Source organism: Carcharhinus amblyrhynchos, chromosome 18 (assembly GCF_965287045.1).
Source record: "Carcharhinus amblyrhynchos chromosome 18, sCarAmb.v2.hapA, whole genome shotgun sequence".
Taxonomy (NCBI): domain Eukaryota; kingdom Metazoa; phylum Chordata; class Chondrichthyes; order Carcharhiniformes; family Carcharhinidae; genus Carcharhinus; species Carcharhinus amblyrhynchos.
The window spans coordinates 12,874,871-12,890,350 of record NC_137341.1 but is presented as its reverse complement, the minus strand read 5'-3'; the positions used below and the strand labels follow the sequence as shown (position 1 = coordinate 12,890,350).

Genomic DNA, 15,480 nt, shown 5'->3' with positions numbered 1-15,480 from the left:
CACTAATTCCATCCCACTGGTTGCCCATTATGTCAGGCTGAAACAAACAGCTCGCAGCTTCAGCATCCAAGGTCACCTCCACTTGAACCTTTTGACCTCTTCTCATCTCTATCATAAAGACCATTTAATTCCACCGCCACAGCATTGTCAGACCCTGTCAATGCTTCAGTCCATCTGCTGCAGAAACCTCATCCATGTACGCATCGGCTTCTGACTTCACAGTTCCAATGCTTGGCCTCCCAGCTTGTGTCTTGTGTGATCTTCAGCTCATTAATAAGCCTGTTGCCTGCAAACCACACAAAGTCCTACACACCTAACACTACCAAACAGCTGCAATACAATAGAAATTGTTGTTGAATCATATGGGATTATGTTTTATTTCTGACAACTCGAATATGTGTTAAATATCAAATATCGGAAATGCTGAGGGAACATTGCACATGATAGTCTGAAGGCTGGATTGCAGTTGTGGTGATGTTTAATTGCTGAACTGACTTTCTCTTTACAACTCCTGCCGTTACTGATAATCCACACTACTTATAAACTGGGCAATTGTACTGTGTAACTTGTAACATTGATGCTCAAGGTCAGTGAATCGCAATCTTGTTTTATTTTAAAGATTGTTTTGGCTTACTGCGACATATTAAAACTTTTCATCTGGTGTGTGATAGACATAAACTAGGTGCAAAATTTTTTGATGCTCCTGGTTCAGAGGAAGTGACATTCCAGCTGCGCTTGACCCAAGACCAGAAAATCCCACCGGAGCTCAACAAACCTTTCCATGGCCCCCTCTCCCCCACTATGATTCCCGTACTGGGCGGAACAGGAAAATTATGTACACAGTGTTGTAAAACCAGAAACATTAGACCAGTGTGTAAATATTGTTGTATTGTCCACATGTCTCTTTAGGGAAGGATTGAATTGTTTTAAACCCAATATGAGGAGACTTTAAAATATTCTTTGGGCCTACAAATTACCTTTAGAGAATCGTAGAATCTCTACCGTACAGAAGGAGGCCATTTGGCCCATCGAGCCTGCACCGACAACAATCCTGTCCAGGCCCTATCCCCATAGTTCCATGTATTTACCCTGCTAATTCTCCCAAAACTAGGATCAATTTTGCATGGCCAATCAACCTAACCCGTGCATCTTTGGACTGTGGGAGGAAGCCAGAGCACCAAAAGAAACCCATGCAGACACGGGGAGAACATGCAAACTCCACATAGACAATGACCTGAGGCCAGAATTGAACCTGGGTCTCTGGCAGCGTGAGATTATTGTAGGTCTATCAGAGATTGCAGATAAGGTGATGGTAGTCAAATTTACCACTGGCACTGTGGATTGGGCAGCCACGCATTGCACTTGTCATTCATAGGAACAGGAATAGGCCATTCAGCCCATTGTGCCTACTCCACCATTTAATATGATTGTGGCTGATCAGACACTTCAATGCCTTTTACTCCCACTTCAACGAGTGGAAACAATAGTCAATTATACTTTACAACAAAAGGCCCCTCTCCTCCGTCAGTGGCACTATTTCACTGGGGCAATCCATTGAAAATTAGCCCCATGGATCCTTCTATCATTTAAAATATTTTCAGTTGCTATTTGACGTCAATCACTAGATTGCTGAAACTAAAAATTAATGATTGGCCATGTGTTTTTATAAGGGCAAAACTATTTTAAAAATTGAGTAGATAAATAGTAGATTCTAATGATTATTGCACGTCGAGAAGGAGATAAATGTATAACATAGCTTATGTTCATTCTGTTTCTGGCAATTATAATATTTAATAATTATGAATGGAATAGTCAAGAGTTGTCATGCCCAGTGAAGGCATGTCCTAGGCATAGCTTTAAATATTAAGTATATAAATTTCTGGAACTGCGTTTTATTTAAAAATGGACACGAACAATGTAAGAGGTTTCCTTGCCCATATTCAACTTGAAGCCATGAGACTTCATGAGGTCTAGAGTCAATGTTGAGAAGTCCCAGAGCAACTCCCTCCCAGCTGTATACCACTGTCCCCCCACCTCTGCTGGCTGTCAGTGGGACAGGACATATCCAGGGATGGTGATGGTGGCATCAGGGACATTATCTGTAAGGTATGATTCCATGACAATGCCTGACTCCACACAGTCACCATGACTGTTGCCTGACTAGTAAGTGAGACAGCTCTCGCAATTTTGGCTGAGTTTCTGGAATAATAGTCTAACGGTAATATCACTAGCCATTACCTCCCTGCTGAGCATCCATCTCTTCAGTGAAATCCTACAATTATCCCTGTTATACAACTACAGTTGTAGAAACTACCTAGATTGCTGTCTTTTCTGGACCTGAAATGACTCTTTTTCCTGAGATAATCCAATCATGTATGAACTATTCTTTTGTTTACAATTTATGAATATGCACTATTCTCCCGAACTGTACTTTTCTCAAGTGTGTGTGTGTGTGTGTCTGTGTGTGTGTGTGTGTGTGTGTGTGTGTGACTGACATAGCATTTAGATTTTTGGAGCAGACATGTGAATAAACAATCCTCTTTGTTTAAATCCAAAAAACCTTGCTACTACTGTTTAAATTGACCACATAGCCTTCTGCCAGCCTGCCAGATTGTACGACACACATACACATCATCCTGTCCAAAACCAGAATTACTTTGAAGATGTAACAAGCCAAGTGGATAATGGGGATCTTGTAGATGTAGTATATCTGAACTTCATCAAGGTGTTTGATAAGGTGCGGCATAATAATACACAAGGTAAGATCACATTGGGTTAAGGGTAATTTATTAGCTTGGATAGAAGACTGGCTAACTGACAGAAGGCAGAGAGTCAGATTAAATGGATCTTTTTCTGGTTAGCAAGATGTAATTAGTGGGGTGACACAGGGTTCAGTTCTCAGACTCCAACTATTTACAATCTAAATTAATGACTTGGATATAGGGATAGAAAGTAATACAGCCAAATTTGCAGATGACACTAAAATAGGTGGGATAGTAAATAGTATGAGGAAATATGAAAATTTATAAATGGATATAATAGCTAGGTGAGTTGGCTAAAATGTGGCAGACCAAGTTTAACATGGATAAGTACAAGGTTATCTATTTTGGTCAGAAAAATAGAAGGGCAACTTATCTAAATTGGCAGCACAGTAGCACAGTGATTAGCACTGCTGCCTCACAGCACCAAGGACCTAGGTTCAGATCTGGTCTCAGGTGACTGTGTGAAGTTTGCACAATTTTCCTCATGTCTGCATGGGTTTCCTCCGGGTGCTCTGGTTTCCTTGTACACTCCAAAGATGTGCAGGTTAGGTTGATTGGCCATGATAAATTACCCATTGTTGTCAGTGCAGGCTTGATGAGCCAAATGGCCTCCTTCTGCACTGTAGAGATTCTATGATTCACTGGCTTTGGGGTGTTTTGGTGCAGAGGGATCTGGGTGTCCTCGTGCATGAGTCACAGAAAACTGGTCCAGTAACTAATAAGGAAAGCATATGGAATTTTGGCATTTATAGCTAAAGGAATAGGGTTTAAAAGATAAGGAAGTGTTGCTGCAACTATACAAGGCATTAGTGAGACCGCACTTAGAATACTATGTACAGTTTTGAGGAAAGATGTAGTGACATTAGAGGTACAGTGGCACAGGGCAGAACAGTGGCACAGTGATTAGCAGTGCTGCCTCACAGCGCCAAGGAACCAGGTTCGATTCCTGGCTTGGGTCACTGTCTGCGTGGAGTTTTCACATTCTTCCTGTTTCTGCATGGGCTTCCTCCTGGAGTTCTGGTTTCCTCCCACAGTTCTGAAAGACATGCTGGTTAGATGATGTACTGACCTGAACAGGTGCCAGAGTGTGGTGACTAGGGGAATTTCACAGTAACTTCATTGCAGTGTTAATGTAAGCCTCATTTCTGGCTAATAAACAAACTTTAACTTAATTTCAGAGGAAGTTCATTAGATTGATTCCAGGGATGAAGGGTTTGACTTATGAAGAGATATTGAGCAGTTTAGGCCTATATTCTAGCATTTAGGAAAATCAAAAGAGATCTAATTGAGGTATATAAGATGATAAAGAGTATTGAAATGTAGAAGTAGAGTGGACGCTTCCTCTTGTGGGGCAATCTCAAACAAAAGGTTTTAGGATAAGGGGTAGCAGATTTAAAACAGAGATGAATAGAAACTACTTCTCTCAAAGGGTTGCGAATCGATGACATTCATGACCCAGAATGTGGGACATGCAGACAGTGAGTAAACTTAAGGAGGAGATAAACAGATTTTTAATTGGTAATGGGTTGAAGGGGCAGGAAAGTAGAGTTGAGGCTGAGATGAGATCAGCCATGATCATACTGAATGGTGATGCAGGCTCGAAGGGCTGAATTACTTACTTCTGCTCCTAATTCTTATGTAAATGTTTACATGTAATGTTAATACAGGAGCAACCTGCTCTGCAAGTCGAGTGAGGCTACAGTGTTATGTAATGTTTCCAAGCAAATTAATCTGTAAAAGATTTTATATAGTGTCACAATCAAATTGACAAAGCACCTCAAAAAGTTTTATAAATTAAATGTTTTTTAGGGAAAAGGAATCTTGTCCAAAATTGAAACTGTTCTCTATAAAAGGCTTATTGTAAAATATTAACTTGAGAACATAGCAAGCTTACATGATAAATGAGTCATTTTATCTTTTGGGGTCCTGGTGCAACATGGCTCATGCTAGGAATGCACTCACCTGACAAAGGGGCAGCGGTCCGAAAGCTAATGGATGTTGCTACCAAATAAACCCATTGGACTTTAACCTAGTGTTGTGAGACTTCTTACTGTGTTTACCCCAGACCAATGCTGGCATGTCCATATCATATCCAAAGATGTGCAGGTCAGATGAATTAGCCATGATAAGTGCAGGGAGCTATGGAGATACCATGGATAGGAGGGCCTGAGTGAGCTGCTCTTTCAGGAGAGTCAGTGCCGACTCGATGGACTGAATGGTCTCCTTTTGCACTGTAGGGATTCTATGAAAGCAATGTGTTCATTTTACAGTCATGATGTGGGAATGCCGGCGTTGGACTGGCGTAAACACAGTAAAAAGTCTGACAACACCAGGTTTTAGTCCAACCGATTTATTTGATAATACTCACAAGCTTTCAAGGGGACTGCCTCTTCGTCAGGTGAACGGAGAGTTCTGGCCTCAGACAGAGCATATAAAGCACAGACAGTTTAGAGATTACTGATTAAAATGCGAATCCTTACACCTAACCTGCTGTTCAAGACCTGAAGTGGCTGACAATGTGAGTGGAAGGATCACTGATCACAGGTTAGAGATGTGTATTGTCTCCAGACAGTACAGTAAGTGAGGTTTTGCAAACCCAGGCAAGTCACGGGGGTTACAGATAGTGCGACATGAACCCAAGATAGGCCAGAACTCTCCGTTCACCTGACGAAGAGGCAGTCCCCTCGAAAGCTTGTGAGTATTATCAAATAAATCGGTTGGACTAAAACCTGGTGTTGTCAGACTTTTTACTGTATTTCATTTTACAGTGCCAGATGTTACAGCCATTATTTAAATGGATGGGAAAACAGGCAGGCTGCACTCTGGAACTCATGTCAAATATCACTGACACATTTGTGTTGCAAATACAAAATGTTAAAATGTTATCTGTTGTTCTTTGATCTCATGTTGAGACACTTGGGGAAGTGCTGACCAAGGTTCCAATCTACAGTGAGTGGGCATACCATTCACCCAACAAATCAGCCAGGGTGGATATGACAGATCACTTAGAGTTAATGATTGAAATGGAGAGCACGTCAGTATTTAAGAATAGATTGGTTGTTGTTTGAAGGAAAGAGGGGTGTGGGATAATGATGAACATGGTGGGGATAAACACCCAACAAAAGCCAGCTGGATTGTTTACTTTTTTTTTTACAAATTCCTGCAGAATGCTGTGTGAAAGACAGACCGCTGGTTTGATCACATCCTTGCAATATATCAGCTGTGGGCTCAGTAAGTATCACTCTTACCTCAGTGTCAGAAGGTTATGGATTTAAATTCTACTCCAGGGACACAATGTCGGCTGATGTTCCAGTGTAGTGCTCAAGGAGTGCTGCACTGTCAGACCTGCTGTCTTTCTGGAGGTTTTAAACGGAGGCTCCAATCTGTTCTCTCAGGAGGGTACCAATGATGCTACCCCACTGTGTTGAGGAAGGATTTATCGCTCAATCAACATCACTCAATGGTCACATTGCTTTTACAAACAAATCAGTAGTGTGGTTCCCTACTTTACACCAGTGACTCCACTTCAAATCCACTTCAAAGCCAATAAAGCACTTTGGGACGTCCTGTCAACGCTCTGAAAGCTGCTTTCTCTTTATTTGAGGCTATCTTTGGACCTTTAAAAAGGGAATGGTCACACAAACGACTTCAAATTTTAAAACAACTGCAGCAGAACTACAAAATGGATCACCATTTAAAAAGCGACTGCCGTTCCAAAGATACACACACACGTAAAAAAAACCCACAAATAACTCAAAAATAATCTTACCTTGCAAACTTGGTCTTCCGAAAATTCATCATTTTTTTGAGGCGGTAAGGCTTTGCCGACCAAAGCAGCATTAGCGGTGTCGCCGGCTCCAACATCCCCTGCTCAGGGGAAGGCGAGCAGTCCTCTGAGCTCCATCACGCCCGCTTCAGGGAGCTCCAAGTCGGTCAGACCTTCCCGTCTCTTCTCCCCACCTCCAGTTCACCCCTTACTGGCATCTCGTCGGCGATTCAAAAGCTGGCGGATCACCAGCGCCCCTGCAATTGACAATAGTTTTGAGAAATCCCCATCCGAACGATTTAAAATGACCATATATAAAATATATAAAGATATGATTGAGAACCCCAATGTGTTGACGAACTGTCCCCAGTGGACATCCCCAATGTAAGTACTGCTTTGCAGTCACAGCTGAGGTTAAAGATTAAAAAATAATAAAAGTAATTTTTTTTTAAAAAATCAATTACAAAATTACCAAGGCTGCTCAGGGAAAAAAGATACAGACATGAATTCATTTTCAGTTGCTAATCCATTTTGGTACTAATGACCCAGGATTTTACACACTTACCAATTTCAGATGAAAAGTACAACAGAGAGGAGGAAAAAATGCAACAGTTTCCCGGAGAATGTTGCCGGGAGATGTGTGTATGTGCAGAGACACAATGGGCTTGAGTGGCGCTGCCTGCCTTTTTTTTGTTACATCCTCCAATTGATTCTCTTTTTGTTGCTACTTTCAAAGGAGAAATTGAACAGCCAGCAGAAATCAGTATCTCCCTCCACAATTTAATGTCTTGTCCAACCGTAACCGGGGCATCATTCCTTCCTCTATGCTTTTGCTATAAATGGGTCTCTTTAAATAACAGCTATTTAAAAAACACACACATAGAACGATGTTGGGGAGGGGGTGGGTCATAGAAAAAAGATCAGATCTGATCCGCTATTTAAAGCAAGGAATGGCTTGATTAAATACAGATAGCTTTCCTGTTTGCCTGCCTTGTATTTCTTTTCACCTACAATCAGGATGATTTCAAAAAATATTTGCTAACCCCTATATAATAGTGACACTGGAGTGCATTTGAATTAGAGTCTATGGACCAATATTGTATCTAGTTCTTTGATATCTCCCTTTTAAATTGATATTCATTATCACTGACTGTTCCAACTCTTCGAATCAAAGAGCTGGAATTTGAATTTAATAAAAAAAACCTGGAATTAAGAATCTACTGATGACCACGAAACCATTGTCGATTGTCGGAAAAACCCATCTGGTTCACTAATGTCCTTCAGGGAAGGAAATCTGTCGTCTTTTCCTGGTCTGGCCTACATGTGACTCCAGAGCCACAGCAATGTGGTTGAATCTCAACTGCCCTCGGACAGTTAGGGGTGGGTAATAAATGCTGGCCAACCAGCCACTCCCATGTCCCACAAAGGAATAAACAGAATCGGATTGTTCCAGCATTTTTGATTTCAGTAATAAGTAGAACATGGCAGAACCTTGGTACATTCCCAAATGCATCATTTGGACCAGAGGATCCATTGATAACACAATAGCCACAAACATCATTAATCTGTAAGATATAACAAAAATCATAGAAACCCTACAGTGCAGAAACAGGCCATTCGGCCCATCGAGTCTGCACCGACCAGAATCCCAGCCAGGCTCTACCCCCCCCCCCCATATTTACCATTAATCCCTCTAATTTACGCATCCCTGGACACTAAGAGGGCAATTTTAGCATGGCCAATCAACCTGACCCACGCATCTTTGGATTGTGGGAGGAAACCGGAGCACCCGGAGGAAACCCATGCAGATACGAGGAGAATGTGCAAACTCCATACAGACAGTGACCTGAGCCGGGATCAAATTCAGGTCCCTGGAGCTGTGAAGCAGCAGTGCTAACCACTGTGCTATCGTGTCACCCAAAAATGTTGCACATCCTTATCATTAAAAAAAACGACCACTTAACACTATGTAAGATTTGCATTGAACTAAAAGTAATGTTGGGGAGAGGATCCCAGCCAATGGCACCTGAGGAAGGTTCTCTTTCTTTTAAGTTTATTTATTCAAAGTCACGAGTAAGCTTACATTAACGCTGCAATTAAGTTACTGTGAAAAATCCCCTAGTCGCCACACTCTGGTGCTGTTTGGGTACACTGAGGGAGAATTTAGTATGGCCAGTGCACCTAACCAGCACATCTCTGGACTGTGAGAGGAAACCAGAGCACCTGGAGGAAACCCATACAGATGCGGGGAGAAAGTGCAGACTCTGTGCAGACAGTGACCCAAGCCAGGAATCAAACCCAGATCTCTAGCACTGTGAGGCAGCAGTGCTAACCACTGTGCCACCATGCTGCCTTGAAACCAGCCTTTCAGGGCACATGGATGTCCCAAAGCACTTTGCAACCACTGAGTTACTTTTGATGTGTAGACAGCATTGGAATATAAAAACATCTGTGCACAACAAGATCCCACAGGTAGTGATGTGATCATGGCTGGATAACATTTCAGTAAAGTTGACTGAGGGATAAACAATGGTCAGGAGACTGGGGTGAACTCTCCTGCACTTCCTTCGATATAGTGCCATTATACCCAAGAGCACAGGTTTAATACCTCGTCTAAAAGACAACACATCAAACCGTGCCGCACACCTTCCCTAGAGTATCATCCACAGACTGACGCCACATTTACAAATCACTGAAATTTTGTTCTTGAATTGTTCTCTAATGTAATCTCATGGCAGGAGATGGGATCAGGGACAGGGAAATATGAAAAATGTACAAATATCACGTCAATCCTGTTGTTAGTTACAACTTTTTAATTCTTTACAAGTAAGGAAAAGTGTTTTTGTCCAAGTGGTTTTTTATTCAATCATGGGACATGAGCGTCACTGGCTGGCCAGCATTTATTGCCCATGCATTGAACCCTACCTACCAACCCTTGGCTCAAATACTTTATATGTATCGTCTCCTTTGATTTTGCAATCTTGCCACATTCAGTCATGAATGCTGGTGCACAATGAAACAGATAATGTTAAGAGGAGGTTCCAAAAACACCTCTACCCTCAACAGTGACGGAGCCCAGTATGTGAGTGCAAAAGACAAGACTGATATATCACAACTACCTTTACTTGGAAATACTGAGTGGATGTGCTGGCCCTGGAGAAGGTCCAGAGGAGGTTCACCAGAATGATCCCAGGAATAGAAAGCTTAATGTACAAGGAGCATTTGAGGACTCTGAGTCTGTCCTCGATGAAGTTTAGAAGAATGAAAGGGATCTCATTGAAACCAGAATACTGAAAGGCCTAGATAGAGTGGACGTGGAGATAATGTTTCCACTAGCAGGAGGGACTGGGATCCAAGGGCACAGCCTCAGGGTAAAGGGGTGGCCCTATAGAACTGAGATGGGGAGGAATTTCTTCAGCCGCAGGGTGGTGAATCTATGGAATTCATTGCCACAGAAAGCTGTGGAGGCCAGGTCATTGAGTGTATTTTAGACAGAGATAGATAGATGACTTTTGATTCATAAGGGGATCAAAGGTACAGGGAAAAAGTGGGAGAATGGGGCTGAGAAACTTATCAGCCATGATTGAATGGTAGAGCAGATTCGATAGGCCAATGACCTAAATTCTGCTCCTAAATCTTACGGACTTATGGATCCCTAATTGTCCCTGAGGTGAGCTGCCTTCTTGAAATGCTGCCGTGTATGTGGTGCAGGTCCACCCATAGTGCCATTAGGGAGGCAGTTCCAGAATTTTAGCTCAGCGACTGCGAAGCAATGGTGATATATTTCCAAGTCAGGATGGTGAATGGCTTGGAGGGGAACATCCAGGTGGTGGTGTTCCCATGTATCTGCTGCCCTTGCCCTTCCAGATGGATGTGGTCATGGGTTTGGAAGGTGCTGTCTGAAGATTTTTGGTGAAGTTGAAAGATACAGTCTGGCGGAGGGGGTCAGGGGGGTGGGGAGGGGCGTGAATTTTGCAGTTCTCCCACTGTAGGATTTTCCAGTCTCACTGAGTTTGGGAATGGCTTAGCGTATTGTAGGTCTTTGCCCCCATGGCAATGGGGCAATAAAATTCCACTCTGAATGTTCACCCTGTGTGTTTCTGTTCAGTAGCGAAAGTCTTTAAAGGAGGATTGAATTCAACTTTCTGACAAGTTATTGTCGTATCAAGGAGCTTTTCATTCAGAACACATTATCATTGTTTCTTCTCACAGTGATGCCTGGTGGTTAGCACATTTGGCTGGATGGCTGGTTTGTGACGCAGGGTGATGTCAACAACGTGAATTCAATTCCTGTACCAGCTGAGTTTATTCATGAAGGTCCTGCCTTCTCAACCTGGCCACTTGCCTGAGGATGCTCGGGTTAAATCAGCACCAGTCAGCTCTCCCCCTCAAAAGGGGAAAGCAGCCCATGATCATCTGGAACTATGGTGACTTTACCCTTTACTCTTCGTGCTCCAGACCCTTCTCTGGCCTGCTCTCATATGCCTCCCAGTGGCAAGTCACAGAACTACATGGGAGAGATTGGTAAAGATTAGCTAACACCTTTCCCACAAATAAAATCTAAGCACAACAGCAAGTTAGAAACCAGGAATTCTGCAATAAATAAGTCACCTCCTGTCTCTCAAAGCCTGTCCACCATCAGCAAAGCACAAAGGGCAGCACGGTGGCACAATGGTCAGCACTGCTGCCTTCAATTGTGGGCTCGGGTCACTGTTTGTGCAGAGTTTGCACATTCTCCCCATGTCTGGGTGGGTTTCCTCCTGGTGCTCTGGTTTCCTCCCACACTCCAAAGATGCGCAGGTTATGTTGATTGACTTTGCTAAATTGCTCCTTAGTGTCAGCGGTACTAACAGAGTAAATATATGTGGCTACAGGGTTAGGGCCTGGGTGGGATTATTGTCCGTGCAGATGTGATGGGCCAAATGGCCTCCTTCTGCACTGTGGGGATTCTATAATTCTATGAGATGGGATACTCCCCACTTCCTTGGATGAGTGCAGGTCTGCACTGTATTAACCACCTTAAGCATGCACTTCCTCCACCACTGGTGCACAGTGGCAGCAGTATGTACCATGTACAAGATGAACAGCATGTACTTGCTAAACCCCCATCAACAGCACCATCCAAACCTGCAATACTTTCATCTAGAAGGACAAGGGCAGCAGATGAATGGGAACACCATTCCTCTCCACGTGCCTCTTATGGCAACACACCATTCTAATTTGGAATTAAATCATCATTCCTTCACTGTCTCTGGGCCAAAATCTTGGAACTCTCCTTCCCTAACATTGCTGTGGCTGTGCCTATGTCACATGGACTGCAGTGTTCAGGAAGCAGCTCACCACCATCTTCTTAAGAGCAATTAGAGGTGGGCAATAAATGCTGCCACAGCCAGTGACATTCACATCCCTTGCTTGAGTTAAAAAGTAAACAGAGACTTGCATTTAGAAAGCACTTTTCACAACCTCAGGACATCCCAAAGCAACTTACAGTCAATGGAGTATTTATTTTTGAAGTGTCGTTAGTATTGCAATGTAAGAATACCTTAGCCCATTTACACACAACAAACTTCCACAAGCAGCAATGAGTAATGGTCAGATCATCCATTTTTTGCAATGTTGTTTAGGATAATCATCGGTCAGGACACCAGGAAGAAGTCTCCTGGTCTCAAAATTGTGCCATAGAATCTTTTACATCAATCTTAAAGGGCAATCAGGGTCTCAGTTTAACATCTCGTCTGAAAAATGGCAGGTAAGATTTTACATAAAGACATAGAAACTAGAAGCAGGAGTAAGTCATTTGGCCCTTCACGTCTGCTCCACCATTCATCTTGATCATGGCTGATCATCGAATTCAATATCCTAATTCCCCCTTCCTCCCACATCTCTCAAACCCATTATGTGAGCACGGTGGCATAGTGGTTAGCACTGCCACCTCACAGCACCAGGGACCCAGCTTCGATTCCCAGCTTGGGTGTCTGTGTGGAGTTTGCAGATTCTCCCATGTCTGTGTGGGTTTTGTCTGGGTGCTCCGGTTTCCTTACACATTCTAAAGGATGGGCTGGTTAGGTGCGTTGACCCAAACAGGTGTCGAGGTGTGGTGACTCTACAGGAATTTCACAGTAACTTCATTGCAGTGTTAATGTAAGTCTTACTTCTGACTAGTAAATGAACCTTTTTGCTCTTTATGGCCTCGCTCTTCCCAAAACTGTAAAATCCTGCCCAAGGTCAATTGACCTTTTCATGATCTGCCCCCCTACAAGAGCTATGTCTAATTTCTTCTTGAAATCAGACAATGTTTTGGCCTCAACTACATTCTGTGGTAGTGAATTTCACACATTCACCACCCTCTGGGTGAAGAAATTTCTCTTCACCTCAGTCCTAAAAAGGTTTACCCCTTAGCCTCAAATATGACCCCGAGTTCTGGACTGGAATGGAAACATTCTTTCTGAATCTACCTTGTCCAACCCTGTTAGAATTTTATAAGTTTCGATAAGGTCCCCTCTCACTCTCAGAAGAGTGAATTATATATGTTTTATAATTATAATCCTAGTATTATATAGGATTATATAATACTAGGATTATATAGGAGTGAATATAATCCTAACTGACTTAGTCTTTCCACATATGACAGACCTGCCATCCCAGGAATCAGCCTGGTAAACCTTTGCTGTACTCTCTCGAAAGCAAGGACACCCTTCCTCAGATATGCACATCAAAACTGCACACAATATTCCAGGTGTGGCCTCACCAATGCCTATACAATTGCAGCAAAACATCATTATTCCTTTACTCAAATCCTCTCGCCATGAAGGCCAACATACAATTTGCCTACTTAATTGCCTGCTGTATCTGCATGCTTACTTTCAGCGACTGATGCACAAGGACTCCAAGATGTCATTCAGTATGCCAATGTCCCTTTGTTCTTTGGAACTTCCCAGTGTCAGATCTTTCATAGTATACTTCCTTGACAAATTATTCCTTCCAAAGTGCATCACCTCACACTTTTCAGGGTTAAATTCTATCTGCCACTTATCCACCCATTTGACCATTTCATCTACGTCTTCCTGTAACCCCAAGGCACTCAACCGCACTGTTAAACACCCGGCCAATCTTTGTGTCATCGGCAAACTTATTGATCCTACCCCCCACATAGTCATCTAATCACCCTCCCATTCTCCTCTCCACCTCGCCCGACCCACTTTGTGCAATACTGGAGTAAGAAGATCAAAAGCAAAGGGAGAAAGTATACTTAATAGGGAGAAGAAAGGTAGTGAGTGACAGGTTTCTTTGCTAACAGAGCTCCTGTCCTTACTCCTACGTGTATAGCTAATGGTGCATGTGTAGGAAGATCCATTGCTCATTTACTTCCCTCTAACCAAGTTAGATTGATGTTAAAAATTGTAACCTTGTCATGGTTTTATCTTACTCCAAAATGCCAAGAGACCAAGGCCTTTTTCTCTAATTTCAGACAAGGAATAAAGAATTATCAGTACTACAAGTACCAGAACAAATCCAAGGCCATTTTCTTTGTATGGAAAATAATGTTAAGTGGGAAAGTTGGTGTTTTTAATCATGTTAAATAAATTAATCTCAGCATAAAAGCATGCACATTGCGGACTATCAATATAATATTCTAAGTGAAGCTGCAAACCTACATGTTGCTGCACTCCCAGGGAACACGGTTCAGAGAATTGAGGCTACAATGCTGTCACTCTAGTGCCAATGGACACTTCATGTGAATAGTTTCTCTGCTGGGAGCACAGGATCAGAAAGTCACCCCCCTCCATCTGTCTCCCCCCATTAGGAAGATCTTTACAATCTACCTCTTTGACCACGTGCCTTTATATCCTCTTCCTTGGCTCAATGCTCCCATTTGTCTGATCGTGGTCCTCTGAAGTAGCTTGCTTGTTTTCATAAACTTAAAGGTGCTGCGTAGATGCAAGTTTCTTATTGTAGCGCTATGGAAATGAGGCAACTCGATAAATCAAATGCACCGGGCTCATTGGGAATGGAACATATTGTTAAACATTTGAAGAATGGCATTAGATTAGAGGTACTTCTCTGGGGACAATCACCTACTTACATAGACACAGTATAACCCAAACTATTACAAGCCTGACTACCAACTAATGCAGCACCAACTTATCAGTACTCAAGTGGTCTGTAATTCTCAATGGAAATGTAGCAACTGAAGTGGTACGTCCAGCCTGTCATTCAAGTAAATTATGGTTGATGTGGATCACAGCTCCATTCATCTGCCTTTGCTACACATTCTTTAACTTCAGCATGGACTGAATTGTCTAAGTGGGTTTTTCTGCACTATATATTCTAAATTACTAACAGCTGTAGCTGAATCGATGGTGCTTTCCTCTCGGATTCAGAAAGCTCTGGGTTTCAATGACATTCCATGGACTTGAGCACAAAATTTAGGCTAACATTGGAGTTCAGAGAAGGTTCGCCAGATTGATTCCAGGAATGAAAGGGATGACGTACAAGGAGAGATTAAACGGTTTGGCTTTATACTCGCTGGAGTTTAGAAAAATGAGAGGGGATCTGATCAAAGTATAAAATTTTAAAAGAGATTGACAAAGTAAATGTGGACCAAATGTTTCCTCTTATGGGATAATCTCAAACAAGAGGGCACAGGTATAGGTTGAGAGGCAGTAGATTTAAAACTGAGATGAGAAGGAACTACTTCTTGCAGAGAGTGCTGAATTTGTGGAACTCGTTGCTCCATAGTGTGGAGAAGTCTGAATCATTGAATGGTTTCAAGAAGGAGATAGATAAGGTTCTAATTTTAAAAAATGGGACAAGAGGATATGTAGAACGGGTGGGGAGGGGGATTTGAGACCAGGAAGAGATCAGCCATGATCTGATTGAATGGCGGAGCAGGCAAGAAGGGCTGAATTTGCCTACTTCTGCTCCTAATTCTTATGTTCCTATGATGTTCCA

At 42.6% G+C, this 15,480-nt stretch overlaps 1 protein-coding gene across 1 annotated transcript in view; it reads right to left on the bottom strand.

The window, feature by feature from the left end:
- Positions 1-7,148, bottom strand: part of mmd2a (monocyte to macrophage differentiation-associated 2a) — a 92,145-nt gene extending 84,997 nt beyond the window's left edge. The window contains exons 1-2 of the mRNA XM_080206085.1: positions 7,094-7,148; positions 6,532-6,785 (exon numbers count right to left, since the gene is read on the bottom strand). Of these exons, the coding sequence (XP_080062211.1) occupies positions 6,532-6,626 (95 nt within the window). The 5' untranslated portion in view covers positions 6,627-6,785; positions 7,094-7,148. The remainder of the gene's footprint in view (positions 1-6,531; positions 6,786-7,093) is intronic.
- Positions 7,149-15,480: the final 8,332 nt, after the last annotated feature.